This window comes from Ursus arctos, unplaced genomic scaffold, assembly GCF_023065955.2.
Source record: "Ursus arctos isolate Adak ecotype North America unplaced genomic scaffold, UrsArc2.0 scaffold_29, whole genome shotgun sequence".
Lineage (NCBI taxonomy): Eukaryota > Metazoa > Chordata > Mammalia > Carnivora > Ursidae > Ursus > Ursus arctos.
The window spans coordinates 25,153,912-25,171,548 of record NW_026622974.1 but is presented as its reverse complement, the minus strand read 5'-3'; the positions used below and the strand labels follow the sequence as shown (position 1 = coordinate 25,171,548).

General features: G+C 33.6%; 1 protein-coding gene across 13 annotated transcripts in view; it reads right to left on the bottom strand.

Annotated features, from left to right (window-relative positions):
• Positions 1-17,637, bottom strand: part of FAM135A (family with sequence similarity 135 member A) — a 124,248-nt gene that overhangs the window by 5,391 nt on the left and 101,220 nt on the right. For all 13 annotated transcript variants that reach the window (XM_026507124.4, XM_026507123.4, XM_048219750.2 and 10 more), the window contains 5 exons: positions 16,959-17,119; positions 14,030-14,121; positions 13,427-13,524; positions 11,455-11,606; positions 9,616-9,726 (listed from right to left, as the gene is read on the bottom strand). In XM_026507124.4, coding sequence (XP_026362909.2) covers positions 9,616-9,726; positions 11,455-11,606; positions 13,427-13,524; positions 14,030-14,121; positions 16,959-17,119 — 614 coding nt within the window. The remainder of the gene's footprint in view (positions 1-9,615; positions 9,727-11,454; positions 11,607-13,426; positions 13,525-14,029; positions 14,122-16,958; positions 17,120-17,637) is intronic.

The window sequence follows — 17,637 nt, the reverse complement described above, 5'->3', positions numbered from 1 at the left end:
ACTGTGGATACAGGAATACAGAATACAGGAAGCCTTTGTAGACAACCCTTTCTCTCTTGGAACTTACGATCCCAATAATGAGACATCCTAGATCCACACACAGGCAGGTGAGACTGTTTATACCCTCTATGTCAAATATAAGGTTATCCTCCCTTTTTCTCAATGACAAGATAACACCTTGTGGCAATTTGGATATATAAAATTCTAGGGATACAAGTGGAATAATCAAATGTCTATAATACACAATTATGCAAACATTTAAAATATTTTAGAAAAATATCAAGAAAAATTGATTTTTTCCCCCTTCATTCTCACATTTCGTGTGATAAATTAATTCTACTTTTGGCAACATTTGACACTAATGTAATATTAGTGCTACTCTGGGAATCATCTATGTGTCCTAGAGCAGAGGTGCTACTGGTACACATTTACCCTCAAGGGTAATTGTAGACTTTCCATACTTGAAACTAATACAACACTATATGTTAATTATACTTCAATTAAAAAAAAAAAAAAAACTCTAGATGGTGAGGACGGGCATGTATAGCTTTAAGGGAATTGAATTCTAGATCCCAATTTCTGTATGAGTGCTTTCCTAAAAATGACTTGTTCTCCCATTTTATTAGAGAAAGGTATTTGTCCAATCTATTTCAGATTTTATTATGGTGTATGGCTGGAGGTGTAAAAGTCTCTGGGGGAATGAAGCAAAATATAAATGAAATCTAACATTTTCTGACAAAAAGTTTGCTTTGACTGTTGACAATAAGAATTAGCTTTGCTAATTAGATTTTATGGCACACATTTTCTATCAGGTGAATGACCTAAATCTGTAACTCCAACTGAGTAAGTTGTTTTTTATATTTTTATGAAAATATAATTACAGCAAATACATACTACCTGATATGCCAGAAAATATATCCTCTGCTGCTCTTTAAAATTATAGGAAATATTTTTAGATGTCACCCTAAAATTATACAAGGGGTACATATTTTTTCAAAATTCTTTTAAGGGGTAAACAAGTTAAAAATGTGAAAGCCACTGTCCTACAGTACATCATCTTTACTTCTACCCAAGTTGTTCTAGGTACTGTGCTTTTTTTTTTTTTTTTTTTAAAGATTTTATTTGAGAGATAGAGCAGGAGCTAGGGGAGGGGCAGACAGAGAGGGAGGGAAGAAGCAGACTTCCCGCTGAGTGGAGAGCCCAACACCAGGCTCCATCCCACAACCCCGAGGTCAACTGACTGAGCCACCCAAGTGCCCCGGTACTGTGCTTTTTGAATCTAAGTATGATGCTGTTTACTGAAATTTTATCCCAAGCTGCATGAAAGCAGCTTATGTAACAGCACAGATGAAAGATGTATATTTGTGTTCTCCATAAAGAACTATCATCATACTGCACAACTCAAGGGGCACCATTCATATTACAGTCCACATGAATAACACTCCTTGGAGCTGTGCAGTGCACACCCTGTGGCAGCCTTGCTAGGCAACATTCATTTTTGTACTTTCCTAAATGACTATTTTTCCTCAAACCACCAGCATCTTCTATCCCCTCTTCACTGTGACCTGATGACCTTGTTTCCTATTTCACTGAGAATATAGAAGAATCAGAAACGAACATCCACATACTCCTACCTTAACCAAACCAACCTATCATACGATAGCTTCATGTTCTGCCCTTGCTCTTCTACGGATTCACTAGAATGCTAGGTGCCATTCCCTCCTGCCCATTAAGGACATGACTCTAGTAGCTGTCCTATCCCTCTCTTGCATCATCAATTTTTTCATTTGTATGAATCATTCTTATTAATATGCAAAACACTGTAATATCTCTTATTTAAAAAAAAATCAATGAACCTGTTCTTGGACTTTATACTCCTTTGCAATGACCACCCCATTTCTTGGCACTGCTTTATTTCTATAATATATATTCTAAGAACAATAGGCACTACATTAAAAAATTATATGAAATATATTTTTCAAAATAATAGCTCCTTGCAGAGATTCTGATATGCTTCTACAAGGAAATGACACTCAGGTTGAGATCACTGCTTCGGACTGAGTTCCTTGAGGGAAGTGTCTGTGTCTCTGCAGGTGCAGACAGCTCAGCCAAATGGAAATAGGCAAAATCAATAAAGATTAGATGAGGGGATTTCTAAGAAAACCTTTAATTCTCAGATTTCATGATGATGAAAAAAATAAAATCAAAGATCTTGACACTGATATAAATATACTATATTGTCATTTCTAAATGTGATTTCTAAGACAGTACTATACTTTAAAAATACATTTTAAATTTAGTAGTCTAATTTTAATAAGAGTTTTTCAACAACAAGGTATTAATTCTAATACTGTGCTTCTGCATGGGAGGTTTACTTTTTGTATTAGCCAAGAACCAAGTCAGTTAAATAGACTATGACTCTTTTTGAATCTTTTGGTTTTAATTCCTGTCTAACAGCATTGGCTAGAGAGGGCAGAAACTCAAAGTGAAACTTGGTAGGCCCCAGGGTTGCAATGCTGGTGGGAATTACAGAAGTACTTCATCTATATTGAAGTCTAGCAAATGAAAGTGTCTGAAGTCTTTATGGGGACGCTTATATTCTAGGTTCATCTTCTCCGCACCTACACTGATTCTACCTGCTCAAAGATGACCTAGTTAACTGGCCTTCGGTTAGCACTTCACTCAGCCCTTGAAATGCCTAATTCTAGATTGAAAAGTTACCTCTAACTTGGGAAAACAACAGTTCCCCATTTATAGAATGAGACAGTTTAGCTAAAAAATTTCTGAATATATTAGTTACTTTTCAGGTACCAAGAAAAAGATTAAAGTAAATCTTCAATATTTTTCTGGACTGTATAACAACATGATTTATGTCTGAACATTGTAATGGTATGGTAACTTTCATCTTCATTATTTTAGTCTTCCTGATACTTCTGGCAACCCATTTTTTTTCTAAAAATTTTAATGACTTCTAAAGTAATTCCTGTTGACTCATTTTCTGTTTATTCTCTGGAATTGGCTCAAGCAGTAGTTCTAAACTGGTGGCTTTGCACCTTAAAGGATATCGAGCAGCATCTGAAGACATTTTTGTTGTCACAACCAGGGGGTATGGGGGGATGAAAGCATGAAGGGGGTGTGTGCTACTGGCATTTACTGGGTAGAGGCTAGGGATGCTACTAAACATCTTACGATGCACAAGACAACCCCCGATGACAAGGAATTATCCAGCCCAGAATGTCAATAGTGCGGAGGTAAAGAAAACCCTATGCTTCTAAAATTGAAACATACTAAGAAATATTAGACTATTCTCATTTTTACTCATTTATTTTAAATACATTTGAAAGAATTTGCTTCCCAAAATGTTAGCTGATGCTGATTCTTTCCTACACTTTCAAAAACAAAATACCAAATGTAACTTACAAATCAATTGATACCTATTATTATACACCTCTGTAATCTGCTGGAAGAAAAGATTATCTTGTGCCATAGTAGCACAGCAGGAGATTTCTTAAATTATTATATTTTCTTAGTCAGAACTCAACAGCTAGTAAAGAGATGCTAAGCAGATGTTTTGGAGAAAATCTTAAAATAAGGATATTTTGTTTCTGCAATTCCAACAATGAATAGATACTCATTTGGCTATTTTTGAGCCCTCATTACAGAATGCAAGAATGTCCATGGTCCTTCTCTTTATGTGATCTTGACTACTTCACCATTAGTGTCACCAAATCTATATATAATATACATTTTACCTACTACATTGTTCTAGTTCCTTCATATTTTTCTTTCTTTTGATATTCAATGCTGAGACACTAGTATGCCATAACTATACTGTAAAATTTGTAGAATGCAATAAGGTTTTTTTAGTCAAAAGTTGCTATAAAAATTTAATGAATGTTTATAATTGTAACACCTTAATCAAAATAGATAATTTCCTCTTAAAAGTAACATTTTCTTAGCACTTTAGTAGATCTTTTGTGTTCATCAAAAAAAAAGGCAATACACAATAAATATGACTTTTACAAAAATATAACATTTCTCAATTGTTTCAGAAATCATATATATTATTTTATGCTTTTAAAATAATTTATTATTTTAAAAGAATAAATAGCTTTTAATTAAGGAAAGCTACTAACTAGTGATACATTGCAGAGAAGAAGACTGTTTCAAAAGGAAGACCCACGGGGTGGGGGCTTTGCCTGAATAAAAAAAGGAACATAGTAGAAGGCTGGAATTTGCTTCAGACAGGTTATTTTACGCTTTCCCAAAAGAACAGGAAATTGGCTGTTCAGGAGAAACAGAAGCAATAATTGCACAAGGACGTCTGAGACTTCATAGCTTTATCAGTAAAATACAAACTAAGTCAATTATAGAAGTATTTTTAAAAATACATAGGGTAAAATATAAAAGAGAAACTATCACTAGGGCTTAGGGGCACCTGGGTGGCTCAGTCAGTTACACATCTGCCTTCGGCTCAGGTCACGATCTCGGGGTCCTGGGATGGAGCCCTTCACCCGGCTTCCTGCTCAGCAGGGAGTCTGCTTCTCCCTCTCCCTGCAACCCCATCCCCACTTGTGATCTCTCTCTCAAATAGATAAATAAAATCTTAAAAAAAAAAAAACCCACAACACCTGAGACTAGCCTACCAGTTAAGTAAACACTGCTTTTGTTTTCCTGTTTTACTTATCTTTCTGATGTGACTCCAAATATATTTACTTAGTAAATGAAGTAAATACATACATTAAGATTATAAATTATTATATATTATATAATTATATATTTGTACACACACACACACACACACACACACACACACACACATGAATACCTATACAGGTATAGGAATTGACCACTCATTTCTCACAATTTTCTAGATGATCAAAAATCCCTCAAAAACAAAACAAAACAAAAAAACCAGGGCATAACATAGCTCAATAGAGAATTTCTCCACCTCTGTGGTAATTTAAAAATCAATTCATAAATATTTGTTGATATTTAAAATGGCAATTAGAAACAGCTTCTAAAGTACCTGAAAATGTGCATTCATGGCTAAACATGACATGACTGGAACACTCATGATTGCTTACTAGCTTTATGACTTGAGACAAGTTACCTTCTCTATGTTTCAGTGTCCTGATCTGCAATATGGGGCAATAAAATTCTTAATAAGATTAAATAAACTAATATGTATATAATGTGCTTAGACAGGATCTGGAATATAGTAAGTGCCATATGTGTGTTGGCTATTGTTATTTATTCTTATACTTTAGTATTATCCAATGCATTGCTCATGATTATTAGAAAACAGTATTCTTTCATGTTAATTCAATTCAGATGTATATTAATAGACTCATATTTGGGTACAAGTAGAAATCTTAAAACATAAATACAATTTGAATAAGTCACTTGAATAATTTTTTATAGCCAGTAATACTGACATTTAGATGAGCTAATTTTTAATAGTTCTGTTATGAAAATTTCCTACAACAGATTTGTGATTGTAATGTGAAGGCAAATTTTTTTTTTTTAAAGATTTTATTTATTTATTTGACAGAGATAGAGACAGCCAGCGAGAGAAGGAACACAAGCAGGGGGAGCGGGAGAGGAAGAAGCAGGCTCATAGCGGAGGAGCCTGATGTGGGGCTCCATCCCGTAACGCCGGGATCACGCCCTGAGCTGAAGGCAGGCGCCTAACCGCTGTGCCACCCAGGCGCCCCAACAAATTTTTATAATCTATAATACTAATCTCATTTTAGCTCAGGCATCTCTTCACTTAGAGCTATTTTTACCATCTAACATTTACTGAGTTTTGTGTTATTCAAAATGGTAATCATTTCACATGTATTATCTCATTTAATCCTTTAATAGTCTTGTGAGGAAGATACTATTATTCCCATTTTACCAATGAAGAAACTGAAGTCTATTTAGATTAAGTATCCTACTCAGTTTTTCAGCTAAGACTGACATCTACTTATGACTTAAGGTTTGGCTCTTAAACAGATGTTAGGCTGGTACAACTGGAGAGAAGGTACAAGTCTTGCCATGCATTATAAGGCAAATAATGAATAACTTGTAAGCAAAAGTTTGAACTAATCCTTAAGAAATAACTCAAGTGCAAAAGATCTACTCACATCTACTAATAATTAGAAACAGCAGTCCAAATACCTGTTCAGATGGGGAAGGCCATGGATTACAAATTTTTATAGTAAAATTTTAGTTATGCCTTGTTTAGTATTTTTATTTTCTTATGTTGTTACTATTCTTATTGCTAATTTTACTTCATAAAATACAGTATAAATATGCAGACCTCAGGGAACATTTATAATCAGTTTTGCCTTTCCTTTATTTCCTAACTTGTCAACAGCAGTGGTACAAACTTCATGTACCTAAAACACAATAGTTCTAGTCAATGCCAGTAAGTTTTTCCCACGTGAGAACTATACACTTGATTTGATTTGTAGGCATATCTTGTACTTTAATGAATCAAGCAAATATTTCTGCGTACTGTATATAACTTGTTGTTGCTTTGTACTCTTAGAAACGAAACATAAAGATTGACCTGTAAGAGAACAAATTTCACTGATTCTAATAACAGAAAATACACGAAATAACCATTCCAACATCTCTTTCTCACATTAATAACAGCATTTAAGGCGGAATCCTAAAAAGGCTTAAATAGCACTCAGTGAAGTGGGCATTATTCAATTAGTAAATCTATCCAGTGTTCACATCAAATGTTTCAAGAGCAGAATGGAGGACATGCATGATAAGAATGTAGATAAAAAATAGATTTAAATGGGCAGGGCTTAAAAAGTTACTTCCAATTTGCAACTATCAGTCACCAAATATATGGGTTTGATTTTTAGCTTACCATATAATATTGACCTGCTTTTGGACACTGAAAATAGTATTGAAAAGATCATTCATTGATGCAGTGGGTTTATACTGAATATCTACTGAGAGGAAGAACTATAGTAAATACTGAGTGTTTATGTGGGGAGTGGGAAAGGGTTGTCACAAATGGATACTATTACTGGAATGGAGGTTAAGGTACATAAAAATGACTATATGAGATAAACTATAACAGGTATGGTAAATGAGGTTCATATATAATGCCATAAGAGTTCAGTTATAATATTAACAACCTTGGGAAGTAGAATGCAAAGAAGAGGTATTTCAAACTAAGTAATTTAGAAGCATTAAAAAATGATGAAAGAAGAGTTAGTAAAAGAAGACAACTATGTTCAGGTTTAGACATATGTTTCATATATAAGTAGAGATGTCTAACACGCAAATGAAGATTGGAATTCATTAATGAGGTCAGTCTGGAGGTGTAAGATCTAAGATATAAACATAAATATTGGGCAATCTACTGGGTTCTCTGAGAATAGAGGAACATTAAATCAGAGAGGGCCTCAAGAAAGCTTTTAATAGCAGGTAATGTTTAATTTTAGAAGATGGAGAGAATTGGTTCTAAAAAGATGAGTAAACACATGGGGAGGAATGGTGGTAGAAAAAGCATGGGTGAATACAAGCATAAAACGTGTGGCATGACTAAGACAAAGGATGTGTGCATGGGCAGAGTAGGATATGAAATTAGTAAAAGAATCAGGAACCAGATTATAAAGGATTTGATGCCCTAAGCCATGGAATTTAAACCTCATCCTAAAAGCCACAATGTACCATGAATAGATTTTCAAACAGGAGCAATACGGTTTGATTTAATTTTTAGAAGATAATTTTATCTGATGAGAAAATGAGATGGGGGACAGTAACCAGTTTTGGAGGCCATAGCAATAATCTATGGTTGACCTAAGGCAGTGGCAAAGAAAAGAAAGAGAAGACTCCATTTGCTATAAAAGAAGGCTGAATGTTTCAGGGCTTAGTAACTAAGTGGATGTGTGGGGAGATTGAGAAGAAGAGTCTAAAAAACAACTTCTAAGTTTTTGGCTGGGCAGTTGGTGGTAGATGTGGAATCAAGAAAAATGAAACTGAGGGGAAAGATGAGGTATCTCAAAACACTGCATCTGAGGTAACCATGAACCATCTAAGTAAATGTACTTCGTAGGAAGCTGGACATATCAGTCTAGAATACAGCCTAGAGGACTGAACTAGAGATATATATATTTGAGCTACCAATGGTGAAGATGGATATGAAACGATGCTGTCAAAGAAGAATGTACAGAGTGAGAAGAGCAGATGACAGAAGCTGGAACCCAAGAATACCTCTATTTAAGGGGCAAGGAGAGAAAAGGAATCCATGTAGGAAGCAGACAGCCAACATGGAAGAAAACCAGGAAAGGCTGATATAGAATGGGAGGTAGGAAAGTATTTCAAGAAGAAGGGTATTTTCAAAAGTCATAATGCCAGCATATTCAAATAAAAGAAAGAAAAGAGATAACTGGCTATGACAAGCTTCAACAGAATGGTGAGGACAGAAAACAGATTACAATGGATTGAAGAGTGAAATAAAAGGTGAGGAAGTAGTGAAAGTAACTGCTTTTTTTCCCCAAGAGGCTCAATTTGTATATAAAAAAAAGAGAAATAGAAAAACACAGAATCAGTGATCAAAGGAGGTATTTATTTATTATTATTATGACTTAAGATGGGAGAAAACGGAGTAACTTTATGTTAAGGGATTAGCCACTGAAAAGGGAGAGTTTAAGGGAGAGTTTAAAGACGGAGAGGAGGAATAGGATACAAACAGAAAGGGAAATTATTCTTGGGCCACAGGTACATCTTTTACTGAACTAGAATGAAAGTACAGGTATGCTAATGTTTGTAGGTAAAAAGGAAGTAGGAAAGTTCTCACTTGATGGCCTTGACTTTCATAGATAACCTAGGAAACAAAGTCATTTATAGAAGTGAAGGTAGCGGTGGTAGCTCCAAGGTCTGACTCTTGGTTTTAGCCGAGGTCATGACCTCACGGTGGTGAGACCAAGCCCCATACTGGGCTCTGTGCTGGGTGTGGAGCCTATTTAAGATTCTCTCTCTCTCCCCCTCTTTCTTGGCCCCCTCCTCCTCAAGTAGTTTAGTTTTTAACATTTTCCAGAAAGGTTTTATAGTTCTTGAATAGGAAGGCAGAAGAATATGTGGGGTTGAGGACTGGGGCAGAGGACAGAAGGGCTAGGACACGCAGCAACCCAGTTCAAAAACTGACTTACAATTCGTACTAAATTATAAAAATGTTAAAAAATTTAGGATAATTTTTTTAAAAGATTTTATTTATTTATTTGACAGAGAGAGAGAGAGAGAAAGAGAGAGAGAGAGGGAGAAGCAGGCTCCCCACTTAGCAGGGAGACTGATGTGGGGCTCAATCCCAGGACCCTGGGATCATGATCTAAGCTGAAGGCAGACGCTTAACCGACTGAGCCACCCAGGAGCCCCTAGGATAATTTCAAAGTACCTGTGTTCACACAACACAAATATGATCGTGTAAAAAAAAAATCAAACAACCATGTTAATTTTGAGTCTACTATTTCATTATTAAAAAATTACAACTGACTGATACATTTTTAATCACCAGAAAGACATGTTGATAATTTTTTGCTAAAGGTAGATTTTTTAAAAAGGTTTCCAAGTGAATGTTTTCAAAACCGTTAACTATATACTTACCTGCTTTATTACTAAGCTTGTATAAGAAAGTTTGGCGAGGGTCTGAGTGATCTCGACAGGTCAATTGTAGAAGAGAACCTGATTTTTTCCATTTCTGCATAAACCACAGACCTACAGAGTTATAAATGATATGTGAATAATACTGGAAATACATGGTAACATATGCCAAGATTATTAACTTTAATACACATTTCACTTCAAAAATGCCATCTACTAAACTAGCATTTTCTTAATAAAAAATATATTTGTAAAATATTTCCTTTTTCTGAAAACAAATATAAACATACACATATAAGTTAACTATGGGTTAATGGTGGTTGATAAAGGGCTTGCTATTTCTATCACTTTCACTAATGAAATAGATAATGGTTTAAGGACAAATTTGGGAATACTGTACCTTTAGATACATTTGTTCAAATTGTAAAGAAGCAGAGATGGAAAAAACTTCAAACACAGTAGTAGATCCAAATGCTTAAGTACTGAGTGTTTAGTCTAGAGATAAATATAATTATGGCAGACTAACTGTATAAGGACTAACTCTTAGGAGGAGCGATTGGTTAATGTTTTCTAGTAAAAGCTGAATATAATGAAGTTATCTATCTATCTATCTATCTATCTATCTATCTATCTAGAGGGGAGGTGCAGAGGATAGGGAGAATCTTAAGTAGGCTCTATCTCACAACCCTGATATCATGACCTGAACTGAAATCAAGACTCAGATGCTTAACCAACTGAGCCACCCAGGTGCCCCTGAAGTTTAATATTTAATTGTATTTCTTTGTATTAATCAGTTACCCGTCTTTAAATGCATCTTCCCCTTAATTAAGAGACACCTCAATCACTCTCTGGGACAGGTTTTCAAGATTGTGCAATATTAATTTCCACTATTGTTGCTTCTAATATTACAGAGGGGAACAGGGGAAGAAAAGAGAAAAAAACTCTTTAATTGATTAAATCTGTAACTGTAAGCCTATTTGGGAAAAGTCTGATGAAGAAAGAAATTCAAAGTATTGTATCCTATTTATATTGGGTTCTATTTTATGTTACTTATGGATTCCATCTTTTTCATGTCCTCTCTTTAAAAACATAAAAATCTAGAACTAGCTGTTTTTTTGATACAATGGGATACAAGGAAAATAGTATGGTTTCTTTGTCAATGAAAGTGAAAGAGAAAACGGAAATAAGAGTTTCAAGGCTCAATGAAAAGAGACAGAATGAAATCTAATTTATTCTCACAATGGGAATCAATGGACTAAACTATAAAAACTACTTAAAAAATCCAAGAGAAAAACCACACCAAACAAAAGGCAAATCAAGTATCAGATTTTTTTTAATGAGACTATTCATTCTAATCAAAATGGGGTCTTAACTTTCATTTTATTTTTTAAAAAATTTTAGAGTTTATTTTCTTATAACATCCCTTTACTGTTATCAAACCAAAATCAGAGTTAACATTCTACATATAATATTTTGTAACTTTATAATATATTAAATATAGGCATTTATTTTTATCTGCTCAACTGATGGAACAACAGAATAGCCTGTTTATAAGATAAACATTTACTGAAAATATTAAGAAAGTTTAATGAAAATTAGTTAAAAATGCTCTTGTCACTTCTGATATATATCATCTCACTATGATAATATTCATTTTCTGAAATGACATTTATCAGCTTATTTCATGTGCATGACAAAATAGAAACATTTCTACATCTTTTGTTTCATGAAATTCCACGTATGTGACAAGCCAGCTCTAAATAAATACCAGAAAACTTTATATCTGTATTTAAGTTATCTCCCCATGACATATTTTTTACACTGAACAATAAAACTTGTTACCTGTATTAACAAGAGCACTGCTATTGTAGAGTGTACCAAGGTGAGGTCCAGAAAGAGACAAAAAGGTATGAAGTTTGTTGAGGTAATATCTAAACCTTGGCCTTGTAAGCACTGAACGGATTATTAAATTGCCCAACGAATGTCCAATAAAGCTTTAAGAAAAAAAAAAAGACATTTCTCCCATAGTATTAATTTTAAAAAGAAATACTAAACCTGATACTTCTATACACAGATGTGAAATACTAAGTACTTGGAAATTTCTAATATGTTTTAAAACTATGGCTTGATACTTTGAAATGATGTAACTTACAGTTTGAAGGAAAAAACGTGAGAATGTAGTAGAAAATTCCTACTATATATTTCAATGCTTATTCTATAGAAATAAGATATTACTTATCAGAAAGTTTTTATTCATAGTTATAACTGCTTAGAAATAAATACATTTAAAAAGTAACTATACATTGACTAGATGATAAATTTGCCTCCTTAGTCACACATGCCAATTATTACTTGTTAAGTCATCATCTAAAACAAAATAATGAAATTGTACCTATAAAGGATGACTTAGGAAAAATTATATAACTGTTTCATTTATTTTCTGGTCTACTCTCTAAGATTTATAAAGCACCTCACCTTTATTAAGGAATAGTTTAAATCAAAAGAGCCTTTTTACTTACCATCATTATGCAATAGATGGTATATTAGTCCCTGGGGATAGTTAACAATGAAAGAAGAGAGTTTGAAAGCTGTCTTAAACTGGTTTACCGATATAGCTAGTGAGAAGCTCAGGATAAATTTCCCTCCCAAATTGAAGTTCCTGAAGCTGTGGGGTAAGAGTTTTGACCGTAACTAATAGTCCTCAATTAACCAGAACAGGCTTTTGAATAATGGTTGATTATAACTGATAATATAATCTAAAAGAGGCAATATGTTTGTGGATAAATGAAAAAACTGAAATATTTTCTCATCATAAAATAATAAATGAATAAAAGGAATAAAAGATCACTGTAGAAAATTTAGTAAATAAGAAATATTTTAAAATCTATAAATGAAGAGAATAATTAGAATCAGAAAATATGTCCCTCCTCCCTCCTAATATACTTGCATCCCCCCATTTTAACAGAAATTTTTTTTTAAATGACTTCAAATAAAAACCTGTTTATCTCTCTTTAGCTCTTACTCTCCATACTTCAAACTGGAAACAAACTCTTTCAAAAGCTTATGGTTATACAGAGCCAGTTTCTTCCTCTAACCTAGTTGGGATATGAAGGTAATCATTATTCTACTTTTTGAGGCAGAATGATTAGTTTTGACTTTTTCTTTAAGTCCTACTGTACTGGAGGAAACAAATATTTTTCCTCTCTCCCATGTCTATTTATAGTATCTGCTTAAATTATGAGACTTATATTGCTTTGATCATCTTGCTTCTGGAAAACTGACTCACAAAGTAGAGTGAGGAAACCTTGAAAGTATTTTTGCTGTTCCATTTGTCTGTATATATCCATTGCCCTAAAATATTTTTTTTGGGTAACAGCTTTATTGAGATATAATTCACATACCATAACGTTCATCCATTTAAAAGGTATAATTTAATGGTTTTTAGTATATTCACAGAGTTGTGCAACCACCACAAGAGATTTTAGAACATTTTCATCATTTCAAAAAACCCCAAATCCTTTAGCTGCCTTCCCATCTGCCATCTCCCCCAGCCCTAAGCAATCATTAATCTACTTCTGTCTCTAGAGATTTGCCAATTTTGGAAAATTCATACAAATGGAATCATATAATAAGGTGGTCTTTCCCTAAAATTTTAAAATTTTTTCTTTTCTCTTTAAATTAGGTAAACTGAATTGTGGTCTCCTATATTTCGTAATAGGGCAACAAAACTACCACAAATTCTGTTTAATTTTTCTCTAATTCATAGAGACATAAAAGTATGTTATATAATATTACAGAATATTATAAAAGTTACCTTATTTTTGAGACTGTTAGACTATATATCTGAATATATTGTATGATCTCATCCAGAAGGCGATCAGTCATACTATCAAAATCTGCAAAAGTATCATTCTGAACAAAGGAAAACAGACATATTATATACTAAATATGAATAATCACAGGAAAAACTGAATATAAACATTATTTTTAATTTAGGTATTGAAAATATGGTTAAGATCCATGATTTTTAGAGAAGCAGGTGAATAATATTCATTACATTAAAATGAACAAAAAGTGAATTTCCAGGAAAAGAAAAAATTCAATGTTCTTAATAATACTTGCTTCATTTAGTTGTTTTGCCCAATACCCATATTTAACATAAGGTTATTTATAATGGTTTAATTAATGAAATTTTTGCATAGAAATGTGGAATTCTAGGAATTTTGTACATGTGAAGAGTTCGTAAGTCAAATTATAAATCATTTCAATTTCCTTGGGATATGCATTAATGTGAAATTTCACACAAATCAGAAAAATTATTTCTACTAGTACAAGCATTTTGTAGTAAACAAATATTTAGGTAGAAACTAGCACAAAAATATTTGCTTCCATTGAAAACACTGCCATAATATTGTACCTGATTTCGCTCAGACATAAGAAAATCAATTCTTCCCCCAGGCAGTCCAAGTTCAATGTAAGTTTTTACTAACCGGAGATCTGCACTGTTACCTAGAAAATGAAGAAAATGAAAAATTATGTCTAAAGGATGAGAGAAGGTAAAATGTACAAAGTACATCATCATATATTTCCAGAGAAGTATATGATCTCTGCCAGTTGTTTTTTTTTAAAGATTTTATTTATTTATGTGACAGAGAGACAGCCAGCGAGAGAGGGAACACAGCAGAGGAGTGGGAGAGGAAGAAGCAGGCTCCCAGCGGAGGAACCCGATGTGGGACTCGATCCCAGAACGCTGGGATCACGCCCTGAGCCGAAGGCAGACGCTTAACGACTGCGCTACCCAGGCGCCCCTGATCTCTGCCAGTTTTGAGCAGACAATGCAACCTGAAATAGAGTCCTCAATTTCCAAGTCAAGGCTGATTTTAATTAGCCATACAGTACCTTTCAACAATTTGTTTATTACGAATTTTGGTCACATCGATGCTTTTGCTTTCCCACCTGATGGTGTATTTATTAATTGTTAGCTTCGGAGACAGCTGACTGCAGTCGCTGTGAATGACTGATGGAAGTACTCCTTCCATCACTACTATTTAGTTGATTATTTAACAAACCTTGAATACATTTTTTTTTAAAGATTTATTTATTTATTTGAGAGAGAGAGAATGCGGGAGAGAGGGGCAAGGACAGAGGGAGAGGGAGAGAGAGAGAGTCCCAAGCAGACTCAGAGTGTGGAGCCTGACGCAGAGCTCCACCTCATGAACCTGAGATCACGGACCTGAGCCAAAATCAGGAGTCAGACACTTAACCAACTGTGCCCCCTTAGGCACCCCTTGAATGCATTTTAGACTGAGATTTAACCTGTTCACTTTTTTTTGGTGGTCTTGTAATAGTTGAATAGAAATAAATTTCCATTTAAATAATTTAAAGGAGTTTCATTACTAACTTAAAAGATGTCAATAAATATTGAATACTTATTAGATATAATTCATAAATTAAAAAATAATTATCTTTAAAAATTAGTTTAGTGGCTCTTTAGTTAATTCCTTTGTTTAATTAGGAATGTAAACATTTTATCAATTGTTGAATTTCTACTTTACCCTTCCAATATCTATATTTTTTAAGTATTTCATGCACTGATAGAGATAATTGTTTCATTCCTGATTTTACAAGGAATGCCATTAGTGTTTCACTACAAAGTATACGTTTTCCACTGACTGAGAACATATATGCTTAATCACATTAATAAATTACATTAATAATCACATTGATTAAAATCACATTAATAAATGCTATTTAAAACAAAGTTTGGTGCTTAATTGTCAAAACTGGGAATGGACATTGAATTTTATCAATAGTTTCTTACTTGATTTGTTGAAGTAGGTATATTTTATTAATAAATTTCCTTAGATATACTTCCCTTTGCATTCTGGGAATTAAATCCTGGTTGTTATAGTGACTTAATACATTGATTTGGTTTGCTAGAGGTTTTTGGGGACAATTAAAAATTTTTAATTTACTTATCTGTTTACTTATTTCTGCAATATTGCTAGAGTTTTATTAAGTGTATTTATGTCAGATTGGCCCACTATTCTTTGGGGTGTGGGTGTGATATCTTTTCCAGATTTGGTAACAAGGTTAATTTAACTTCAAAGAATAAAATGAGTTGCATTCCATAACTTTTCCTATTACTCTGGAACAATTTATATAACATGGGGGTAATATGTTTCTTAAAAATTTCAAAGAAGAATGTGCCAGAGATTCTACTGGGCTAAGAAGTCTTTCTTGGGTGATAATCCTTTGAAAATTTTATTACTTACAGGGGAAGAGGTTAGTATTGGAGATATTTTATTTATTTTTTTAAGATTTTACTTATTTGAGAGAGCGAGAGAGAGATAGCAAGAAAGAGATTGCGAGAGGGAGAAGCAGGCTCCCTGCTGAGCAGGGAGCCTGATGCGGGCCAATCCCAGGGTCCTGGGATCATGACCTTAACTGAAAGGAGATGCCTAACCAACTGAGCCACCCAGGTGCCCTGAGATATTTTATTTCTTGAGAGTCAAGTTCTTTTATTAAAGAAAAATCTTCAGGGGTGCCTGAAGTGGCCCAGTCAGTTAAGAATCTGCCTTCGGCTCAGGTCATGATCCCTGGGTCCTGTGATCGAGCCCCACATCGGGCTCCCTGCTTACAGGGAACCTGCTTTTCTCCCTCTCCTCGCTGCTCATACTATCTTGTTATCTCTCTCTCTCAAATAAATAAATAAAATCTTTAAAAAAAATAAAGAAAAATCTTCAATTTCATGACAATTTACTAGCTTAGACCTGTGTTTAGTATTTTTATATCCATAAACTCTTTCTTCAATTTGTTCTTACAGAATGATATTATAATACGGTAATAATATGCTCGTCTATAGATATTTGGCATTTTCTAATATAGTTCCTAATCTAGAGAAAACAGTCTGTTGAATAACCAAAATAGCTGTCATAAAACTATAGCACTAAAGCCAGGTATTTAGAATTTAAATTAGAGCCTAATAAATTAGTGAATCTTCAATTCTTAGTACTGCTTTTTCTAGCTCATAAGGTTTAAAGCATCAGACTAAAAGGGCACCAGGCTGAGAAAACCAACAGAAGATAGAAAAACCCAAAGTTAAAAGAAATAAAATGCTGGTACATGGAGGGATGTTAGTTCCATGGAAAATTTACTTAAAAGGAAATCTAATATTATACGTAGCAAAGTTAAGCATATTTTTGTTTTAGAATGTATTTAAGTTTCAATTAATTTAAGCAATTTAAAATATTTTCAATTCAAAGATTAAATAAAATGGAATGAAATCTATTAGGAAAAGAAAATATATTGAGTTGCCATGGGTTTTATCAACAGATAGGACATACCATCTAAACCATGCACACAGACAATGAGATGTACTCCATCTTCAGAGCCGTCCTCTTCTTCCATGCTGAAGTAAGGGACTGAGGATGCCAGCAGAGGAATGTCACTGTACATGAACCCAGGGAGTTTAAGTTGCTTTAATTCTTCTTTTGCCTGGAGGAAGCTAAAGCAAAATATTATAAGAGATACTCTTTACTAAGTTTTATATTCAGTTTTTAGAACCAAAAACACAACATGCTAAATTTAGGGAACTGCAGAAGAGGAAACCTTTGGTTTTAAATTATTTGGTTTTAAAATAATGAAAATATGTGAGATCACCTAAATGATTTAGAAATCAGAGAGTAATTTTCTTTGCTATTATTGTTAGTACATATTCTAATCAAAGACAATGAATACTTCGAATCTGAAATCACTTAAAATATTCTTTTAAACTTAAAATCAACAAAAAAAATATTAGACGTGAAGTTACACTTCCTACAAAGTTTTATATTATATATAAAAGCTGGGAAAAGTACTGGAAGGATGACAATCTGATGCTCATTCTGTAATCAAATCTTAGTCTCTTTGCTTCTTTTAATCTTACATAAATGGAGAGTAAGGAGCTGTTCTACAAAGTGTAACATTGAGAATGGTAGTTACAGTTCTTAGTAGATGAAGTTATTTCTATTTTTCCTCTAGAAA